Source organism: Oncorhynchus keta, chromosome 4 (assembly GCF_023373465.1).
Source record: "Oncorhynchus keta strain PuntledgeMale-10-30-2019 chromosome 4, Oket_V2, whole genome shotgun sequence".
NCBI lineage: Eukaryota > Metazoa > Chordata > Actinopteri > Salmoniformes > Salmonidae > Oncorhynchus > Oncorhynchus keta.
Genome location: NC_068424.1, coordinates 86457644 through 86479514, shown reverse-complemented (window position 1 = coordinate 86479514; position 21871 = coordinate 86457644). Strand labels below are relative to the sequence as shown.

The 21871-nt window shown below is 46.1% G+C and overlaps 1 protein-coding gene across 11 annotated transcripts in view; it reads right to left on the bottom strand.

Annotated features, from left to right (window-relative positions):
• Positions 1 to 19046: 19046 nt before the first annotated feature.
• The window catches only part of LOC118382455 (transcriptional regulator ATRX-like), a 105887-nt gene continuing 103062 nt past the window's right edge, over positions 19047 to 21871 (bottom strand). For all 11 annotated transcript variants that reach the window (XM_052518061.1, XM_052518063.1, XM_052518064.1 and 8 more), the window contains one exon: positions 19047 to 21797. In XM_052518061.1, coding sequence (XP_052374021.1) covers positions 21567 to 21797 — 231 coding nt within the window. In that variant the 3' untranslated portion in view covers positions 19047 to 21566. The remainder of the gene's footprint in view (positions 21798 to 21871) is intronic.

Below are 21871 nucleotides of genomic sequence, written 5' to 3'. Positions count from 1 at the left end.
ATACAACAGCAGCAAGATACGACAACAAGATACAATAACAAGATACAACAGCAGCAAGATACGACAGCAGCAAGATACAATAACAAGATACAATAACAAGATACAACAGCAGCAAGATACAATAACAAGATGTGACAGCAGCAAGATCTGTTGGCAGCAAGATACAATAACAAGATACAATAACAAGATACAACAGCAGCAAGATACAATAACAAGATACAACAGCAGCAAGATACAATAACAAGATACAATAACAAGATACGACAGCAGCAAGATACGATAACAAGATACGACAGCAGCAAGATACAATAACAAGATACAATAACAAGATACAGCAGCAAGATACGACAGCAGCAAGATACAATAACAAGATACAATAACAAGATACAACAGCAGCAAGATACAATAACAAGATACAACAGCAGCAAGATACAATAACAAGATACAATAACAAGATACAATAACAAGATACAACAGCAGCAAGATACAATAACAAGATACGACAGCAGCAAGATACAACAGCAGCAAGATACAATAACAAGATACAACAGCAGCAAGATACGACAGCAGCAAGATACAACAACAAGATACAATAACAAGATACAATAACAAGATACAACAGCAGCAAGATACAATAACAAGATACAACAGCAGCAAGATACGATAACAAGATACGACAACAAGATACAATAACAAGATACAATAACAAGATACGACAACAAGATACAATAACAAGATACAATAACAAGATAGACAGCAGCAAGATACAACAGCAGCAAGATACAATAACAAGATACAACAGCAGCAAGATACGATAACAAGATACGACAGCAGCAAGATACAATAACAAGATACAATAACAAGATACAACAGCAGCAAGATACGATAACAAGATACGACAACAAGATACAATAACAAGATACAATAACAAGATACAACAGCAGCAAGATACGATAACAAGATACGACAACAAGATACAATAACAAGATACAATAACAAGATACGACAGCAGCAAGATACAACAGCAGCAAGATACGATAACAAGATACGACAGCAGCAAGATACAATAACAAGATACAATAACAAGATACAACAGCAGCAAGATACGATAACAAGATAGACAACAAGATAACAAGATACAATAACAAGATACAACAGCAGCAAGATACAATAACAAGATACAACAGCAGCAAGATACAATAACAAGATACGACAGCAGCAAGATACAATAACAAGCGACAGCAACAAGATACAACAGCAGCAAGATACAATAACAAGATACGACAGCAGCAAGATACAATAACAAGATACAATAACAAGATACAATAACAAGATACAATAACAAGATACAACAGCAGCAAGATACGATAGCAAAGATACAACAGCAGCAAGATAACAAGATACGACAGCAGCAAGATACAATAACAAGATACGACAGCAGCAAGATACAACAGCAGCAAGATACGACAGCAGCAAGATACGACAGCAGCAAGATACAATAACAAGATACGACAGCAGCAAGATACAATAACAAGATACGACAGCAGCAAGATACGACAGCAGCAAGATACGACAGCAGCAAGATACGACAGCAGCAAGATACGACAGCAGCAAGATACGACAGCAGCAAGATACGACAGCAGCAAGATACAACAGCAGCAAGATACAATAACAAGATACGACAGCAGCAAGATACGACAGCAGCAAGATACAATAACAAGATACAACAGCAGCAAGATACAACAGCAGCAAGATACGACAGCAGCAAGATACGACAGCAGCAAGATACAATAACAAGATACGAAGCAGCAAGATACAATAACAAGATACGACAGCAGCAAGATACGACAGCAGCAAGATACGACAGCAGCAAGATACGACAGCAGCAAGATACGACAGCAGCAAGATACGACAGCAGCAAGATACGACAGCAGCAAGATACGACAGCAGCAAGATACGACAGCAGCAAGATACGACAGCAGCAAGATACAATAACAGCAAGATACGACAGCAGCAAGATACGACAGCAGCAAGATACAATAACAAGATACAACAGCAGCAAGATACGACAGCAGCAAGATACGACAGCAGCAAGATACAACAGCAGCAAGATACAATAACAAGATACGACAGCAGCAAGATACAAGCAGCAAGATACGACAGCAGCAAGATACGACAGCAGCAAGATACGACAGCAGCAAGATACGACAGCAGCAAGATACGACAGCAGCAAGATACAATAACAGCAAGATACGACAGCAGCAAGATACGACAGCAGCAAGATACAATAACAAGATACAACAGCAGCAAGATACGACAGCAGCAAGATACGACAGCAGCAAGATACAACAGCAGCAAGATACAATAACAAGATACGAAGCAGCAAGATACGACAGCAGCAAGATACAGCAGCAAGATACGACAGCAGCAAGATACAATAACAAGATACGACAGCAGCAAGATACAACAGCAGCAAGATACGACAACAAGATACGACAACAAGATACGACAGCAGCAAGATACAACAGCAGCAAGATAACGACAGCAGCAAGATACGACAGCAGCAAGATACGACAGCAGCAAGATACGACAGCAGCAAGATACGACAGCAGCAAGATACGACAGCAGCAAGATACGACAGCAGCAAGATACGACAGCAGCAAGATACGCAGCAACAGCAGCAAGATACGACAGCAGCAAGATACGACAGCAGCAAGATACGACAGCAGCAAGATACGACAGCAGCAAGATACGACAGCAGCAAGATACGACAGCAGCAAGATACGACAGCAGCAAGATACGACAGCAGCAAGATACGACAGCAGCAAGATACGACAGCAGCAAGATACGACAGCAAGATACGACAAGAGACAGCAAGCAGACACAGCAAGATACGACAGCAGCAAGATACAACAACAAGATACGACAGCAGCAAGATACGACAAGCAAGATACGACAGCAGCAAGATACGACAGCAGCAAGATACGACAACAAGATACGACAGCAGCAAGATACGACAGCAGCAAGATACGACAGCAGCAAGCACAGCAGCAAGATACAACAACAAGATACGACAGCAGCAAGATACGACAGCAGCAAGATACAAGATAGACAGCAAGATACGACAGCAGCAAGATACAACAACAAGATACGACAGCAGCAAGATAGGACAGCAGCAAGATACGATAAGCAGCAAGATACGACAGCAGCAAGATACGACAGCAGCAAGATACGACAGCAGCAAGATACGACAGCAGCAAGATACAATAACAAGATACGACAGCAGCAAGATACAACAGCAGCAAGATACGACAGCAGCAAGATACAATAACAAGATACAATAACAAGATACAACAGCAGCAAGATACGACAGCAGCAAGATACAATAACAAGATACAATAAGATACAAGATACAACAGCAGCAAGATACAATAACAAGATACAACAGCAGCAAGATACAAGATACAATAACAAGATACGACAGCAGCAAGATACAATAACAAGATACAATAACAAGATACGACAGCAGCAAGATACAATAACAAGATACGACAGCAGCAAGATACAACAGCAGCAAGATACAATAACAAGATACGACAGCAGCAAGATACGACAACAAGATAGACAACAAGATACAACAACAAGATACAATAACAAGATACAACAGCAGCAAGATACGACATAACAAGATACGACAACAAGATACAATAGCAGCAAGATACAATAACAAGATACGACAACAAGATACAACAGCAGCAAGATACAATAACAAGATACAACAGCAGCAAGATACGACAGCACAAGATACAATAACAAGATACGACAGCAGCAAGATACAACAACAAGATACAATAACAAGATACGACAGCAGCAAATAACAAGATACGACAACAAGATACAACAGCACAAGATACGATAACAAGATACAACAGCAGCAAGATACGATAACAAGATACGACAACAAGATACAATAACAAGATACAATAACAAGATACGACAACAAGATACAACAGCAGCAAGATACAACAAGATACGACAGCAAGATACAATAACAAGATACGATAACAAGATACAACAGCAGCAAGATACGATAACAAGATACACAACAAGATACAATAACAAGATACAATAACAAGATACAACAGCACAAGATACAATAACAAGATACGACAGCAGCAAGATACAATAACAAGATACGACAGCAGCAAGATACGACAACAAGATACGACAGCAAGATACAATAACAAGATACGACAGCAGCAAGATACACAAGATAACAAGATACAATAACAAGATACGACACAAGATACAATAACAAGATACAACAGCAGCAAGATACAATAGCAAGATACGACAGCAGCAAGATACAACAACAAGATACGACAGCAGCAAGATACGACAACAAGATACGACAACAAGATACGACAGCAGCAAGATACGATAAGCAGCAAGATACGACAGCAGCAAGATACGACAACAAGATACGACAGCAGCAAGATACGACAGCAGCAAGATACGACACAGCAGCAAGATACGACAGCAGCAAGATACGACAGCAGCAAGATACGACAGCAGCAAGATACGACAGCAGCAAGATACAATAACAAGATACGACAGCAGCAAGATACAGCAGCAAGATACAACAACAAGATACAACAAGCAAGATACACGACAGCAGCAAGATACGACAGCAGCAAGATACGACAGCAGCAAGATACAATAACAAGATACGACAGCAGCAAGATACGACAAGCAAGATACGACAACAGCAGCAAGATACGACAGCAGCAAGATACGACAACAAGATACGACAGCAGCAAGATACGACAGCAGCAAGATACGACAGCAAGATACGACAGCAGCAAGATACGACAGCAGCAAGATACGACAACAGCAAGATACGACAGCAGCAAGATACGACAGCAAGATACGACAACAAGATACGACAGCAGCAAGATACGACAGCAGCAAGATACGACAGCAGCAAGATACGACAGCACAAGATACAACAGCAGCAAGATACAGCAACAAGATACGACAGCAAGATACGACAGCAGCAAGATACGACAAGCAAGATACGACAACAAGATACGACAGCAGCAAGATACAGCAGCAAGATACGACAGCAGCAAGATACAATAACAGCACAGCAGCAAGATACGACAGCAGCAAGATACAAGACAACAGCAGCAAGATACGACAAGCAAGATACGACAGCAGCAAGATACAACAAGCAAGATACAATAACAAGATACGACAGCAGCAAGATACGACAGCAGCAAGATACGACAGCAAGATACGACAGCAGCAAGATACAACAACAAGATACGACAGCAAGATACAACAGCAGCAAGATACGACAACAAGATACGACAACAAGATACGACAGCAGCAAGATACGACAGCAGCAAGATACAACAACAAGATACGACAGCAAGATACGACAGCAGCAGCAAGATACGACAGCAGCAAGATACGACAACAAGATACGACAGCAGCAAGATACGACAGCAGCAAGATACGACAGCAGCAAGATACGACAGCACAAGATACGACAACAAGATACGACAACAAGATACGACAGCAGCAAGATACGACAGCAGCAAGATACGACAGCAGCAAGATACGACAACAAGATACGACAGCAAGATACGACAGCAGCAAGATACGACAGCAGCAAGATACGACAGCAGCAAGATACGACAGCAGCAAGATACGACAGCAGCAAGATACGACAACAAGATACGACAGCAAGATACGACAACAAGATACAACAGCAAGATACGACAGCAGCAAGATACGACAGCAGCAAGATACGACAAGCAAGATACGACAGCAGCAAGATACGACAGCAAGATACGACAACAAGATACGACAACAAGATACGACAGCAGCAAGATACGACAAGCAAGATACGACAGCAACAAGATACGACAGCAGCAAGATACGACAACAAGATACGACAACAAGATACGACAGCAGCAAGATACGACAACAAGATACGAACAACAAGATACGACAGCAAGATACGACAGCAGCAAGATACGACAGCAGCAAGATACGACAGCAGCAAGATACACAGCAGCAAGATACGACAGCAGCAAGATACAACAACAAGATACGACAGCAGCAAGATACGACAGCACAAGATACGACAGCAGCAAGATACAATAACAAGATACGACAGCACAAGATACAACAGCACAAGATACAATAACAAGATACAAGCAACAAGATACGACAGCAGCAACAAGATACAACAACAAGAAGATACACAGCAGCAAGATACAACAACAAGATACAACAACAAGATACAATAACAAGATACAACACACGACAACAAGATACAACAACAAGCAAGATACAATAACAAGATACAACAGCAAGATACAACAACAATAAGATACAATAACAATAAGATACAATAAGATACAACAACAACAAGATACAGCAACAAGATACAACAACAAGATACAATAACAATAAGATACAATAACAATAAGATACAATAACAATAAGATACAATAACAATAAGATACAATAACAATAAGATACAATAACAAGATACAACAACAAGATACAACAACAAGACACAGCAACAAGATACAATAACAAGATACAACAACAAGATACAACAACAAGATACAATAACAAGATACAACAACAAGATACGACAACACAAGATACAACAACACAAGATACAACACAGCAAGATACAATAACAAGATACAACAACAAGATACAACAACAAGATACAATAACAATAAGATACAATAACAATACAACAACAAGATACAATAACAATAAGATACAACAACAAGATACAACAACACGATAAAACAACAAGATACAACAACAAGATACAATAACAAGATACGACAAAACAACAAGATACAACAACAAGATACAACAACAAGTACATTACATAGAACTTCACAGCCATAATCAACAAATGATTAAAGTTATTCAATCAAAACAATTTCACAGCTCAGTTTGTCATCAGGGGTTCAAAGTGATGTGAGCCATGACCAGCCTTTCAAAGCACTTCATGGCTACCATGGATGTGCTACGGGGCTGTCATCATTTAGGCAGGTTACCTTCGCTTCCTTGGGCACAGGGTCTATGGTGGTCTGCTTGAATCATGTTGGTATTACAGACTCAGTCAGGGAGAGGTTGAAAATGTTAGTGAAGACACTTGACAGTTGGTCAGCGCATGCTCAGAGTACACATCCTGGTAATTTGTCTGGCCCTGCGGCCTTGTGAATGTTGACTTGTTAAAAGGTCTTGCTCACATCGGCTACTCAGAGCGTTATCACACAGTTGTCCAGAACAGCTGATGCTCTCATGCATGCTTCAGTGTTGCTTGCCTCAAAGCGTGCATAAAAGGCATTTACCTCATCTGGTAGGCTCGCGTCACTGGGCAGCTCACGTCTGGGTTTCCCTTTGTAGTCCGTAATAGTTTTCAAGCCCTGCCACATCCGACGAGCGTCAGAAGCCAATGTAGTAGGATCCAATCTTAATCCTGACGCTTTGCCTGTTTGATGGTTCGTCTGAGGGCATTGCGTGATTTCTTATAAGCGTCCGGATTAGTGTCCTGCTCCTTGAAAGCGACAGCTCTAGCCTTTAGCTCGATGCAGATGTTGCCTGTATTCCATGGCTTCTGGTTTGGATATGTACGTACGGTCACTGTGGGGACGTCGTCAATGCACTTATTGATAAAGCCGATGACTGAGGTGGTAAACTCCTCAATGCCATTGGGTGAATCACGGAACATATTCCAGTCTGTGCTAAACCTTCCTGTAGCCTAGCATCCGTACACAGTCATCCAGAAAAAATACAGGGGCTTTCACGCACAGTGTTATATTCCTCGAAGCGAGCACAAAAGGCATTTTGCTAGTTTGGGAGCTCTGCATCACTGGGCATCTCACGGCTGGGGTTCCCTCTGTGGCCCGTTATAGTCTGCGAGCCTGGGCACATACGACGAGCATCAGAGGATTCCTCCTTCATCTGATATTTCGCATGTTTGATGTCTCGTCGGTGTCACGATCGTCGTAAGGAGCTGACCAACATGCAGAGTGGTGTGTGTGATTTTTAATTAAAGAAAGCACTGAACACTGAACACAAACTATACAAAACAATAAACAAATAACGACCGTGAAGCTATAATGAGAACTGTGCTGAACACAAGCAACTAACATAGACAATCACCCACAAACAAACAGTGAAACCCAGGCTACCTAAGTATGATTCTCAATCAGAGACAACCAGGCTACCTAAGTATGATTCTCAATCAGAGACAACCAGGCTACCTAAGAATGATTCTCAATCAGAGACAACTAATGACACCTGCCTCTGATTGAGAACCATACTAGGCCGAAACATAGAAATCCCAAAATCATAGAAAAACAAACATAGACTGCCCACCCAAACTCACGCCCGGATACCATACTAAATAAAGACAAAACAAACATAGACTGCCCACCCCAACTCACCCCCTGATACCATACTAAATAAAGACAAAACAAACATAGACTGCCCACCCAACTCACCCCTGATACCATACTAAATAAAGACAAAACAAACATAGACTGCCCACCCCAACTCACCCCTGATACCATACTAAATAAAGACAAAACAAACATAGACTGCCCACCCCAACTCACCCCTGATACCATACTAAATAAAGACAAAACAAACATAGACTCAACTCACCCCCTGATACCATACTAAATAAAGACAAAACAAACATAGACTGACTCACGCCCTGATACCATACTAAATAAAGACAAAACAAACAGACTGCCCACCCCAACTCACCCCCTGATACCATACTAAATAAAGACAAAACAAACATAGACTGCCCACCCCAACTCACCCCTGATACCATACTAAATAAAGACAAAACAAACATAGACTGCCCACCCCAACTCACCCCTGATACCATACTAAATAAAGACAAAACAAACATAGACTGCCCACCCCAACTCACCCCTGATACCATACTAAATAAAGACAAAACAAACATAGACTGCCCACCCCAACTCACCCCTGATACCATACTAAATAAAGACAAAACAAACATAGACTGCCCACCCCAACTCACCCCCTGATACCATACTAAATAAAGACAAAACAAACATAGACTGCCCACCCCAACTCACGCCCTGATACCATACTAAATAAAGACAAAACAAACAGACTGCCCACCCCAACTCACCCCCTGATACCATACTAAATAAAGACAAAACAAACATAGACTGCCCACCCCAACTCACTACCATACTAAATAAAGACAAAACAAACATAGACTGCCCACCCCAACTCACCCCCTGATACCATACTAAATAAAGACAAAACAAACATAGACTGCCCACCCCAACTCACCCCTGATACCATACTAAATAAAGACAAAACAAACATAGACTGCCCACCCCAACTCACCCCCTGATACCATACTAAATAAAGACAAAACAAACAGACTGCCCACCCCAACTCACGCCCTGATACCATACTAAATAAAGACAAAACAAACATAGACTGCCCACCCCAACTCACCCCTGATACCATACTAAATAAAGACAAAACAAACATAGACTGCCCACCCCAAACGCCCTGATACCATACTAAATAAAGACAAAACAAACATAGACTGCCCACCCCAACTCACGCCCTGATACCATACTAAATAAAGACAAAACAAACATAGACTGCCCACCCCAACTCACGCCCTGATACCATACTAAATAAAGACAAAACAAACATAGACTGCCCACCCCAACTCACGCCCTGATACCATACTAAATAAAGACAAAACAAACATAGACTGCCCACCCCAACTCACGCCCTGATACCATACTAAATAAAGACAAAACAAACATAGACTGCCCACCCCAACTCACCCCTGATACCATACTAAATAAAGACAAAACAAACATAGACTGCCCACCCCAACTCACGCCCTGATACCATACTAAATAAAGACAAAACAAACATAGACTGCCCACCCCAACTCACGCCCTGATACCATACTAAATAAAGACAAAACAAACATAGACTGCCCACCCCAACTCACGCCCTGATACCATACTAAATAAAGACAAAACAAACATAGACTGCCCACCCCAACTCACGCCCTGATACCATACTAAATAAAGACAAAACAAACATAGACTGCCCACCCCAACTCACCCCCTGATACCATACTAAATAAAGACAAAACAAACATAGACTGCCCACCCCAACTCACGCCCTGATACCATACTAAATAAAGACAAAACAAACATAGACTGCCCACCCCAACTCACGCCCTGATACCATACTAAATAAAGACAAAACAAAGGAAATAAAGGTCAGAACGTGACAGCCGGAGGTCGTAGCATGTGTCCATGTCCACGTCCCGTTCCTTGTAAGCGGTAGCTCTAGACTTTATCCCAGCACAGATATTGCCTGTAATCCATTATTTTTTGGTTGAGATACGTTCTTATAGTCTGTGGGGACGACGTTGTCGACACACTTATTGATGAAGCCCATGACTGTTGTGGTTAAACTCTTCAATGTTATCGGATGAATTCCAGAAATCCCATCTGTACTGGCAGAACAGCCGTTCTAGCTTCACGTCTGCTTCATCCGTATTGAGCACATCACTGGTACTTCCTGTTTGAGCTGTTGTTTGTAAACAGCCCATCTGCCTTCCTCATCCCCATACTGTATTTATTTATTTTTCTTGCTCCTTTGCACCCCAGTATCTCTACTTGCACATTCATCTTCTGCACATCTACCATTCCAGTGTTTAATTGCTATATTGTAATTACTTCACCACCATGGCCTATTTATTTCCTTAACTCCCTTATTTGACCTTATTTGCGCTCACTGTATATATACTTTTTTGTTTTCTTTAGTTCTACTGTATTATTGACTGTATGTTTAGTTTATTCCATGTGTTGTTGTATGTTTGCTTATGCTTCATCTTGGCCAGGTCGCAGTTGTAAATGAGAACCTGTTGTCAATAAAGGTGAAATTTAAAAAATTAAAAAGAGAGTGGAGTGGTCAGATTTGCCAAAGGGAGGACAAGGGAGCCATTCTGGTAAATGGTCACCATAGTAACAACTGTACAATCTACTTCCTGCTGTTTAGAGAGAGGCGTGATCTATAAATGGTCACCATAGTAACAACTGTCAGGAAAGCTGTACAATCTACTTCCTGCTGTTTAGAGAGAGGCGTGATCTATTTCTATAAAAGAAGCCCACTTTAAATCCCAGCTTCCCAGCGAGGGGAACAACTACTTCAAGGTCTCAGAGCAAAGGGGAACCACTACTTCAAGGTCCCAGAGCAAGGGGAACCACTACTTCAAGGTCTCAGAGCAAGGGGAACCACTACTTCAAGGTCTCAGAGCAAGGGGAACCACTACTTCAAAGTCTCAGAGCAAGGGGAACCACTACTTCAAGGTCTCAGAGCAAGGGGAACCACTACTTCAAGGTCCCAGAGCAAAGGGGAACCACTACGTCAAGGTCTCAGAGCAAGGGGAACCACTACTTCAAGGTCCCAGAGCAAAGGGGAACCACTACTTCAAGGTCTCAGAGCAAGGGGAACCACTACTTCAAGGTCCCAGAGCAAAGGGGAACCACTACTTCAAGGTCTCAGAGCAAGGGGAACCACTACTTCAAGGTCCCAGAGCAAAGGGGAACCACTACTTCAAGGTCTCAGAGCAAGGGGAACCACTACTTCAAGGTCTCAGAGCAAAGGGGAACCACTACTTCAAGGTCTCAGAGCAAAGGGGAACCACTACTTCAAGGTCTCAGAGCAAGGGGAACCACTACTTCAAGGTCTCAGAGCAAAAGGGAACCACTACTTCAAGGTCTCAGAGCAAAGGGGAACCACTACTTCAAGGTCTCAGAGCAAAGGGAACCACTACTTCAAGGTCTCAGAGCAAGGGGAACCACTACTTCAAGGTCTCAGAGCAAGGGGAACCACTACTTCAAGGTCTCAGAGCAAGGGGAACCACTACTTCAAGGTCTCAGAGCAAGGGGAACCACTACTTCAAGGTCTCAGAGCAAGGGGAATCACTACTTCAAGGTCTCAGAGCAAAGGGGAACCACTACTTCAAGGTCTCAGAGCAAAGGGGAACCACTACTTCAAGGTCTCAGAGCAAAGGGGAACAACTACTTCAAGGTCTCAGAGCAAGGGGAACCACTACTTCAGGTCTCAGAGCAAAGGGGAACCACTACTTCAAGGTCCCAGAGCAAAGGGGAACCACTACTTCAAGGTCCCAGAGCAAAGGGGAACCACTACTTCAAGGTCCCAGAGCAAAGGGGAACCACTACTTCAAGGTCCCAGAGCAAAGGGGAACCACTACTTCAAGGTCTCAGAGCAAGGGGAACCACTACTTCAAGGTCTCAGAGCAAAGGGGAACAACTACTTCAAGGTCTCAGAGCAAAGGGGAACCACTACTTCAAGGTCCCAGAGCAAAGGGGAACCACTACTTCAAGGTCTCAGAGCAAGGGGAACCACTACTTCAAGGTCTCAGAGCAAAGGGGAACCACTACTTCAAGGTCCCAGAGCAAAGGGGAACCACTACTTCAAGGTCTCAGAGCAAGGGGAACCACTACTTCAAGGTCTCAGAGCAAAGGGGAACCACTACTTCAAGGTCTCAGAGCAAAGGGGAACCACTACTTCAAGGTCTCAGAGCAAAGGGGAACCACTACTTCAAGGTCTCAGAGCAAAGGGGAACCACTACTTCAAGGTCTCAGAGCAAAGGGGAACCACTACTTCAAGGTCCCAGAGCAAAGGGGAACCACTACTTCAAGGTCCCAGAGCAAAGGGGAACCACTACTTCAAGGTCTCAGAGCAAGGGGAACCACTACTTCAAGGTCTCAGAGCAAGGGGAACAACTACTTCAAGGTCCCAGAGCAAAGGGGAACAACTACTTCAAGGTCCCAGAGCAAAGGGGAACCACTACTTCAAGGTCTCAGAGCAAAGGGGAACCACTACTTCAAGGTCCCAGAGCAAAGGGGAACCACTACTTCAAGGTCTCAGAGCAAAGGGGAACCACTACTTCAAGGTCTCAGAGCAAAGGGGAACCACTACTTCAAGGTCTCAGAGCAAAGGGGAACCACTACTTCAAGGTCTCAGAGCAAGGGGAACCACTACTTCAAGGTCCCAGAGCAAAGGGGAACCACTACTTCAAGGTCTCAGAGCAAAGGGGAACCACTACTTCAAGGTCTCAGAGCAAAGGGGAACCACTACTTCAAGGTCCCAGAGCAAAGGGGAACCACTACTTCAAGGTCTCAGAGCAAGGGGAACCACTACTTCAAGGTCTCAGAGCAAAGGGGAACCACTACTTCAAGGTCTCAGAGCAAGGGGAACCACTACTTCAAGGTCTCAGAGCAAAGGGGAACCACTACTTCAAGGTCTCAGAGCAAGGGGAACCACTACTTCAAGGTCTCAGAGCAAAGGGGAACCACTACTTCAAGGTCCCAGAGCAAAGGGGAACAACTACTTCAAGGTCTCAGAGCAAAGGGAACCACTACTTCAAGGTCCCAGAGCAAAGGGGAACCACTACTTCAAGGTCCCAGAGCAAAGGGGAACAACTACTTCAAGGTCCCAGAGCAAAGGGGAACCACTACTTCAAGGTCCCAGAGCAAAGGGGAACCACTACTTCAAGGTCTCAGAGCAAGGGGAACCACTACTTCAAGGTCTCAGAGCAAAGGGGAACCACTACTTCAAGGTCCCAGAGCAAAGGGGAACCACTACTTCAAGGTCCCAGAGCAAAGGGGAACCACTACTTCAAGGTCTCAGAGCAAGGGGAACCACTACTTCAAGGTCTCAGAGCAAAGGGGAACCACTACTTCAAGGTCCCAGAGCAAAGGGGAACCACTACGTCAAGGTCCCAGAGCAAACGACGTCACCGATTGAAACACCACTAGCTAGCCATTTCACTCCGGTTACATAAACCATCTGAAATATTTACAGGAGAATTAGAAAACACCATACATTAATTTTTTCCCGCATTTAGTACTACATTTTAAATCAACAGGGCCTTTCTGCCTGGTCAGCGATAGGGTCAATAATGTACATAACAGGGGCATCTGGATACAGATGAATGTTACAGGTTTTTACAGAAAGACCAATATTATTTACATAAATAGCAGGGTTGTGGACTCGAGTCACATGACGTAGACGAGTCTGTTTCCCAAATTTGATCACTTGAGACTCGACTTGATAGAAAATAAAAAAAAACTTGACAGAGGACATTTCCTGATTTGCTGTACAGCCAATCGGATCGAGTGCAGCGCAAACGTCAGTTTGTAGGGAGAGAGGATTGCCATAATAAATAAATATAATATGCAGCTCCAAAGTTTGGTGATCAAGATATCTCAGCCTTCCTGTTTGAGCTCCTGTTACACGTCTGTTCAGAAGGACAAACAGAGCCTTCTGGACTCTCGACCGTGTATATTTAATACATCTACTGATATATGGCTGCTAGAAGGTACCCATTTTACAATTCCATAGAGAGGGAGAGGGGGGATAGAGGGGACTGGGATATAGGGGGGATAGAGAGGGAGAGGGGGGATAGAGGGGACTGGGATATAGGGGGTAGAGGGAAAGGGGGATAGAGGGGACTGGGATATAGGGGGGGTAGAGGGGACCGGGAAAGAGAGGGAGAGGGGGAAAGAGGGGACTGGGATATAGGGGGATAGAGAGGGAGAGGGGGGATAGAGGGGACTGGGATATAGGGGGGTAGAGGGGACCGGGAAAGAGAGGGAGAGGGGGAAAGAGGGGACTGGGATAGAGAGGGGGAGGGGGTAGAGGGGACTGGGATAGAGAGGGGGGGTAGAGAGGACTGGGATAGAGAGGGGGAGGGGGTAAGAGGGGACTGGGATAGAGAGGGGGGTAGAGGGGACTGGGATAGAGAGGGGGAGGGGGTAAGAGGGGACTGGGATAGAGAGGAGAATGGGGGTAAGAGGGGACTGGGATAGAGAGGGGGGTAGAGAGGACTGGGATAGAGAGGGGGAGGGGGAAAGAGGTGACTGGGATAGAGAGGGGGAGGGGGGTAAGAGGGGACTGGGATAGAGAGGGGAGGGGGTAAGAGGGGACTGGGATAGAGAGGGGGAGGGGGTAAGAGGGGACTGGATAGAGAGGGGGAGGAGGATAAGAGGGGACTAGGGTAGAGAGGGGGAGGGGTATAAGAGGGGACTGGGGTAGAGGGGACTGGGGTAGAGGGGGAGGTATATAGAGGATTGGGGAGGAGGAATAGAGAGGACTGAGAAGGGGTGATAGAGGGGGGACTGAGATAGAGGGGACTGAGATAGAGGGGGATAGAGAGGGGGAGTGGGGGAAGTGGGGACTGGGATAGAGGGGGATAGAGAGGGGGGAGTGGGGGAAGTGGGGACTGGGATAGAGGGGGATAGAGAGGGGGGGGTAGAGGGGACTGGGATAGAGCGGGAAGTGGGGACTGGGATAGAGGGGGATAGAGAGGGGGGGTAGAGGGGACTGGGATAGAGGGGGGAGTGGGGGAAGTGGGGACTGGGATAGGGGGGGTAGAGGGGTTGGGATGAAAGGTCCAAAGACATACCTAGAGGGCAGACAGAAAGAGCCAAAGACATGCCTAGAGGGCAGACAGAAAGAGACAAAGACATGCCTAGAGGGCAGACAGAAAGAGCCAAAGACTTGCCTAGAGGGCAGACAGAAAGAGCCAAAGATTTGCCTAGAGGGCAGACAGAGAGAGCCAAAGACATGCCTAGAGGGCAGACAGAAAGAGCCAAAGACTTGCCTAGAGGGCAGACAGAAAGAGCCAAAGACATGCCTAGAGGGCAGACAGAAAGAGCCAAAGACTTGCCTAGAGGGCAGACAGAAAGAGCCAAAGACATGCCTAGAGGGCAGACAGAAAGAGCCAAAGACTTGCCTAGAGGGCAGACAGAAAGAGCCAGACTTGCCGAGAGGGCAGACAGAAAGAGCCAAAGATTTGCCTAGAGGGCAGACAGAAAGAGCCAAAGACATGCCTAGAGGGCAGACAGAAAGAGCCAAAGACTTGCCTAGAGGGCAGACAGAAAGAGCCAAAGACATGCCTAGAGGGCAGACAGAAAGAGCCAAAGACATGCCTAGAGGGCAGACAGAAAGAGCCAAAGACTTGCCTAGAGGGCAGACAGAAAGAGCCAAAGACTTGCCTAGAGGGCAGACAGAAAGAGCCAAAGACTTGCCTAGAGGGCAGACAGAAAGAGCCAAAGACATGCCTAGAGGGCAGACAGAAAGAGCCAAAGACTTGCCTAGAGGGCAGACAGAAAGAGCCAGACTTGCCGAGAGGGCAGACAGAAAGAGCCAAAGACATGCCTAGAGGGCAGACAGAAAGAGCCAAAGACTTGCCTAGAGGGCAGACAGAAAGAGCCAAAGACATGCCTAGAGGGCAGACAGAAAGAGTCAAAGACATGCCTAGAGGGCAGACAGAAAGAGCCAAAGACATGCCTAGAGGGCAGACAGAAAGAGCCAAAGACTTGCCTAGAGGGCAGACAGAAAGAGCCAAAGACATGCCTAGAGGGCAGACAGAAAGAGCCAAAGACATGCCTAGAGGGCAGACAGAAAGAGCCAAAGACTTGCCTAGAGGGCAGACAGAAAGAGCCAAAGACTTGCCTAGAGGGCAGACAGAAAGAGCCAAATACATGCCTAGGGGGCAGACAGAAAGAGCCAAAGACATGCCTAGAGGGCAGACAGAAAGAGCCAAAGACATGCCTAGAGGGCAGACAGAAAGAGCCAAAGACTTGCCTAGAGGGCAGACAGAAAGAGCCAAAGACTTGCCTAGAGGGCAGACAGAAAGAGCCAAAGACATGCCTAGAGGGCAGACAGAAAGAGCCAAAGACTTGCCTAGAGGGCAGACAGAAAGAGCCAGACTTGCCTAGAGGGCAGACAGAAAGAGCCAAAGACTTGCCTAGAGGGCAGACAGAGAGAGCCAAAGACTTGCCTAGAGGGCAGACAGAAAGAGCCAAAGACTTGCCTAGAGGGCAGACAGAAAGAGCCAAAGACTTGCCTAGAGGGCAGACAGAAAGAGCCAAAGACTTGCCTAGAGGGCAGACAGAAAGCCAAAGACTTGCCTAGAGGGCAGACAGAAAGGAAGTCAGAGAAAAATACCTCCTGGAAGAAGGAATGAAGTGGGGAGAAGAGGGGAGGGGAACCGGGGTGTCATAGTAGAGTCGAGACATGATGCATCTGGTTATTTATTTATTTTACCTTTATTTAACGAGGCAAGTAGGTTAAGAACAAATTCTTATTTTCAATGACGGCCTGGGAACAGTGGGTTAACTGCCTGTTCAGGGGCAGAATGACAGATTTGTACCTTGTCAGCTCAGGGGTTTGAACTTGCAACCTTTCGGTTACTAGTCCAACGCTCTAACCACTAGGCTACCCTGCTGTGGTGTAGTCAGTATTCACTGTGGTGTAGTCGGTATTCACTGTGCCCCGTCTTGTAGTCGGTATTCACTGTGCCCTGTCTTGTAGTCAGTATTCCCTGTGGTGTAGTCGGTATTCCCCGTGGTGTAGTCAGTATCCCCTGTGGTGTAGTCAGTATCCCCCCTGGTGTAGTCAGTATCCCCCCTGGTGTAGTCAGTATCCCCCCTGGTGTAGTCAGTATCCCCGTGGTGTAGTCAGTATTCCCCGTGGTGTAGTCAGTATTCCCCGTGGTGTAGTCAGTATCCCCTGTGGTGTAGTCAGTATTCCCCGTGGTGTAGTCAGTATCCCCCGTGGTGTAGTCAGTATCCCCCGTGGTGTAGTCAGTATCCCCCCTGGTGTAGTCAGTATCCCCCCTGGTGTAGTCAGTATCCCCCCTGGTGTAGTCAGTATCCCCCGTGGTGTAGTCAGTATCCCCGTGGTGTAGTCAGTATCCCCCGTGGTGTAGTCAGTATCCCCCGTGGTGTAGTCAGTATCCCCCCTGGTGTAGTCAGTATCCCCCCTGGTGTAGTCAGTATCCCCCCTGGTGTAGTCAGTATCCCCTGTGGTGTAGTCAGTATCCCCTGTGGTGTAGTCAGTATCCCCTGTGGTGTAGTCAGTATCCCCTGTGGTGTAGTCAGTATTCCCTGTGGTGTAGTCAGTATCCCCCGTGGTGTAGTCAGTATCCCCTGTGGTGTAGTCAGTATCCCCTGTGGTGTAGTCAGTATCCCCTGTGGTGTAGTCAGTATCCCCTGTGGTGTAGTCAGTATTCCCTGTGGTGTAGTCAGTATTCCCCGTGGTGTAGTCAGTATCCCCTGTGGTGTAGTCAGTATTCCCTGTGGTGTAGTCAGTATCCCCTGTGGTGTAGTCAGTATCCCCTGTGGTGTAGTCAGTATCCCCTGTGGTGTAGTCAGTATTCCCTGTGGTGTAGTCAGTATCCCCTGTGGTGTAGTCAGTATCCCCTGTGGTGTAGTCAGTATCCCCTGTGGTGTAGTCAGTATCCCCTGTGGTGTAGTCAGTATTCCCTGTGGTGTAGTCAGTATTCCCTGTGGTGTAGTCAGTATCCCCTGTGGTGTAGTCAGTATTCCCTGTGGTGTAGTCAGTATCCCCTGTGGTGTAGTCAGTATTCCCTGTGGTGTAGTCAGTATTCCCTGTGGTGTAGTCAGTATCCCCTGTGGTGTAGTCAGTATCCCCTGTGGTGCAGTCAGTATCCCCTGTGGTGTAGTCAGTATCCCCTGTGGTGTAGTCAGTATTCCCTGTGGTGTAGTCAGTATCCCCTGTGGTGTAGTCAGTACTCCCTGTGGTGTAGTCAGTATCCCCCGTGGTGTAGTCAGTACTCCCTGTGGTGTAGTCAGTATCCCCTGTGGTGTAGTCAGTATCCCCTGTGGTGTAGTCAGTATCCCCCGTGGTGTAGTCAGTATCCCCCGTGGTGTAGTCAGTATCCCCCGTGGTGTAGTCAGTATCCCCCGTGGTGTAGTCAGTATTCCCTGTGGTGTAGTCAGTATTCCCTGTGGTGTAGTCAGTATCCCCCGTGGTGTAGTCAGTATCCCCTGTGGTGTAGTCAGTATCCCCTGTGGTGTAGTCAGTATCCCCTGTGGTGTAGTCAGTGAAAGAAATGGCACAAAAACTAAAAAGGTGGTCACCCTTTTGGTCACTTTATTAAATGTTATATTAAATACTTATCAAGATAGTAGCAGTTCAGATCAATCAATGAATGGCAACAAAAAACCTAGTTGGTGTTTAAACATGAGAAGAACATTCTCGGGAGGGCGACAGGAGACATTTCAGAAATACACCTTATTGTGCAAACGGAGGAACCCTATCGACCAGGTCAGACAACCTCCTGTCGACCTGTCGACCCCGTCCTGTACCAGGGTTGGATTAGGATGCAACAAGTGGAACAGAAAGAGAAGGATGAACAGCACCCTGGGATATGGAGCTACGCTAGGCAACAACTTGACAACAAGAGCATGAGCTTTACAAAGAGAGAGAGAGAGTCCCGGGGAAGAGAGTGAGGGGAGAGGGAGAGGGACAGTCTGTTTAAAACATCACGAGAGCATTCCATATTACCATTATAATAACCATGAGACAAATAGTGGAAATATTAAGGGCTACAAGCTAGAAAAATCATTCTCAAATTTAATTTACACAAAACTTTAGGAAATGGAATTAATGCCCTCATTTTGTTTTGTCATGGCTATGCATCAGAATCTCCCAAAGAGTTTTCCAAAACCAGCACGTCTGCCTGCCTGCCTGTCTGTCTTTCTGCCTGTCAGTCTGTCTGTCTGTCTGTCTTTCTGCCTGTCAGTCTGTCTTTCTTTCTGCCTGTCAGTCTGTCTTTCTTTCTGCCTGTCAGTCTGTCTTTCTTTCTTTCTGTCTTTCTGCCTGCCCATCTGTCTTTCTTTCTGCCTGCCCATCTGTCTTTCTTTCTGCCTGTCAGTCTGTCTTTCTTTCTTTCTGTCTTTCTGCCTGCCCATCTGTCTTTCTTTCTGCCTGCCCATCTGTCTTTCTGCCCGCCCATCTGTCTTTCTGCCCATGTCTTTCTGCCCATCTGTCTTTCTGCCCATCTGTCTTTCTGCCCATCTGTCTTTCTGCGTGTCTGTCTGGATGCCTGCCTGTGTCTGTCTGGATGCCTGCCTGTGTCTGTCTGTCTGCGTGTGTGTGTCTTGGTCTGTCTGTCTGCGTGTGTGTGTCTTGGTCTGTCTGTCTGCGTGTGTGTGTCTTGGTCTGTCTGTCTGTCTGTCTGCGTGTGTCTTGGTCTGTCTGTCTGCCTGTGTGTGTGTCTTGGTCTGTCTGTCTGCCTGTGTGTGTGTCTTGGTCTGTCTGTCTGCCTGTGTGTGTGTCTTGGTCTGTCTGTCTGCCTGTGTGTGTGTCTTGGTCTGTCTGTCTGCCTGTGTGTCTTGGTCTGTCTGTCTGCCTGTGTGTCTTGGTCTGTCTGTCTGCCTGTGTGTCTTGGTCTGTCTGCCTGCGTGTGTGTGTCTGCCTGCGTGTGTGTGTCTGTCTGCCTGCGTGTGTGTGTCTGTCTGCCTGCGTGTGTGTCTGCGTCTGTCTGCCTGCGTGTGTGTGTCTGTCTGCCTGCGTGTGTCTGTCTGCCTGCGTGTGTGTGTCTGTCTGCGTGTGTGTGTCTGTCTGCGTGTGTGTGTCTGTCTGCGTGTGTGTGTCTGTCTGCGTGTGTGTGTCTGCCTGCGTGTGTGTGTCTGCCTGCGTGTGTGTGTCTGTCTGCCTGCGTGTGTCTGTCTGTCTGCCTGCGTGTGTCTGTCTGCCTGTGTGTGTCTGTCTGCCTGCGTGTGTCTGTCTGCCTGCGTGTGTGTGTCTGTCTGCGTGTGTGTGTCTGTCTGCGTGCGTGTGTCTGTCTGCGTGCGTGTGTCTGTCTGCGTGTGTGTGTCTGCGTGTGTGTGTCTGTCTGCGTGTGTGTGTCTGCGTGTGTCTTGGTAGAGGGGGGGTTCTATAGGGGATCTAATGTTTAATATCCTGAAACAGTCCTGTCAGCACTATGGTCTCCCTCTGGGGGTTCTTTAGATAGACAGGCATTCATTAAAACTGTATCAAAACACAACTTACAGAATAATCTATTCATTAAACAAACCCTCCTTTTAAGGGGAAAGAATAACGTACTGCTTAAAAGCATTGGGACAAAAACATTTCCCTTTCCTTACGTTATTTTAAATACATGAAAACTGAAGACAGAGAAGTTGAATAACATTAAGGCGGTATATACAGAATTTCAAATGACATTTCTAAAACGCCTTCATATTGTCCCTATACAAGTCATGTCATTCCCTGCTTCAGGAGAGCTGGAGGGAGTGGCGAGGGGCTCCGAGACCCTTCTCTCTGTGTCGTCTCACCTCCCCAGTGAAGGAGACAGCAGGCAACGGCCCAGATCCCACCCCTATCCCCTACATAGTGCACTACTTCTAACCAAAACTCTAGGGATCTGGGCTCCATCTAGTGCACTACATAGGAGACGGAGCAGCATCAGGGAGGAACCTACTGAGTGAGACAGTGAGGGGGCAGTGAGTGGGTCTGAGTCCCAAATGATACCCTATTGCCTAAATAGTGCACTACTTTTGACCAGAGCCAATATGAAGTGGATAGTGCACTATGTAGAGAATAGATAGGGGACTATGTGGAGCAAGCCCTGGGTCCCCCTCCCCTTACAGGTTGCCCTTGGAGGGACCGGGGTTCTTGCCGCCCATGGAGGGGTGGGTGGGATGACCCTGTAGCGCCCCCAGCTGTTGGTACAACCCCAAGAGTTCCATCTGGCTCATCCCTCCAGCTCCCAGCATGCCGTTCATCTGGCTCATCAGCTGGGCCTGGTTGGCCATGGCCATCTGCTGCTCTCTCACCTTCCTGTTGGTGATCACCTTCTGAACGTACATCATTAGCTGTGGAGGGGAGGCAGGGAGAGGTTAGGACTTCAGGGTCCATCAGAGAGAGACAGATGGAGGGAGAGGTTAAG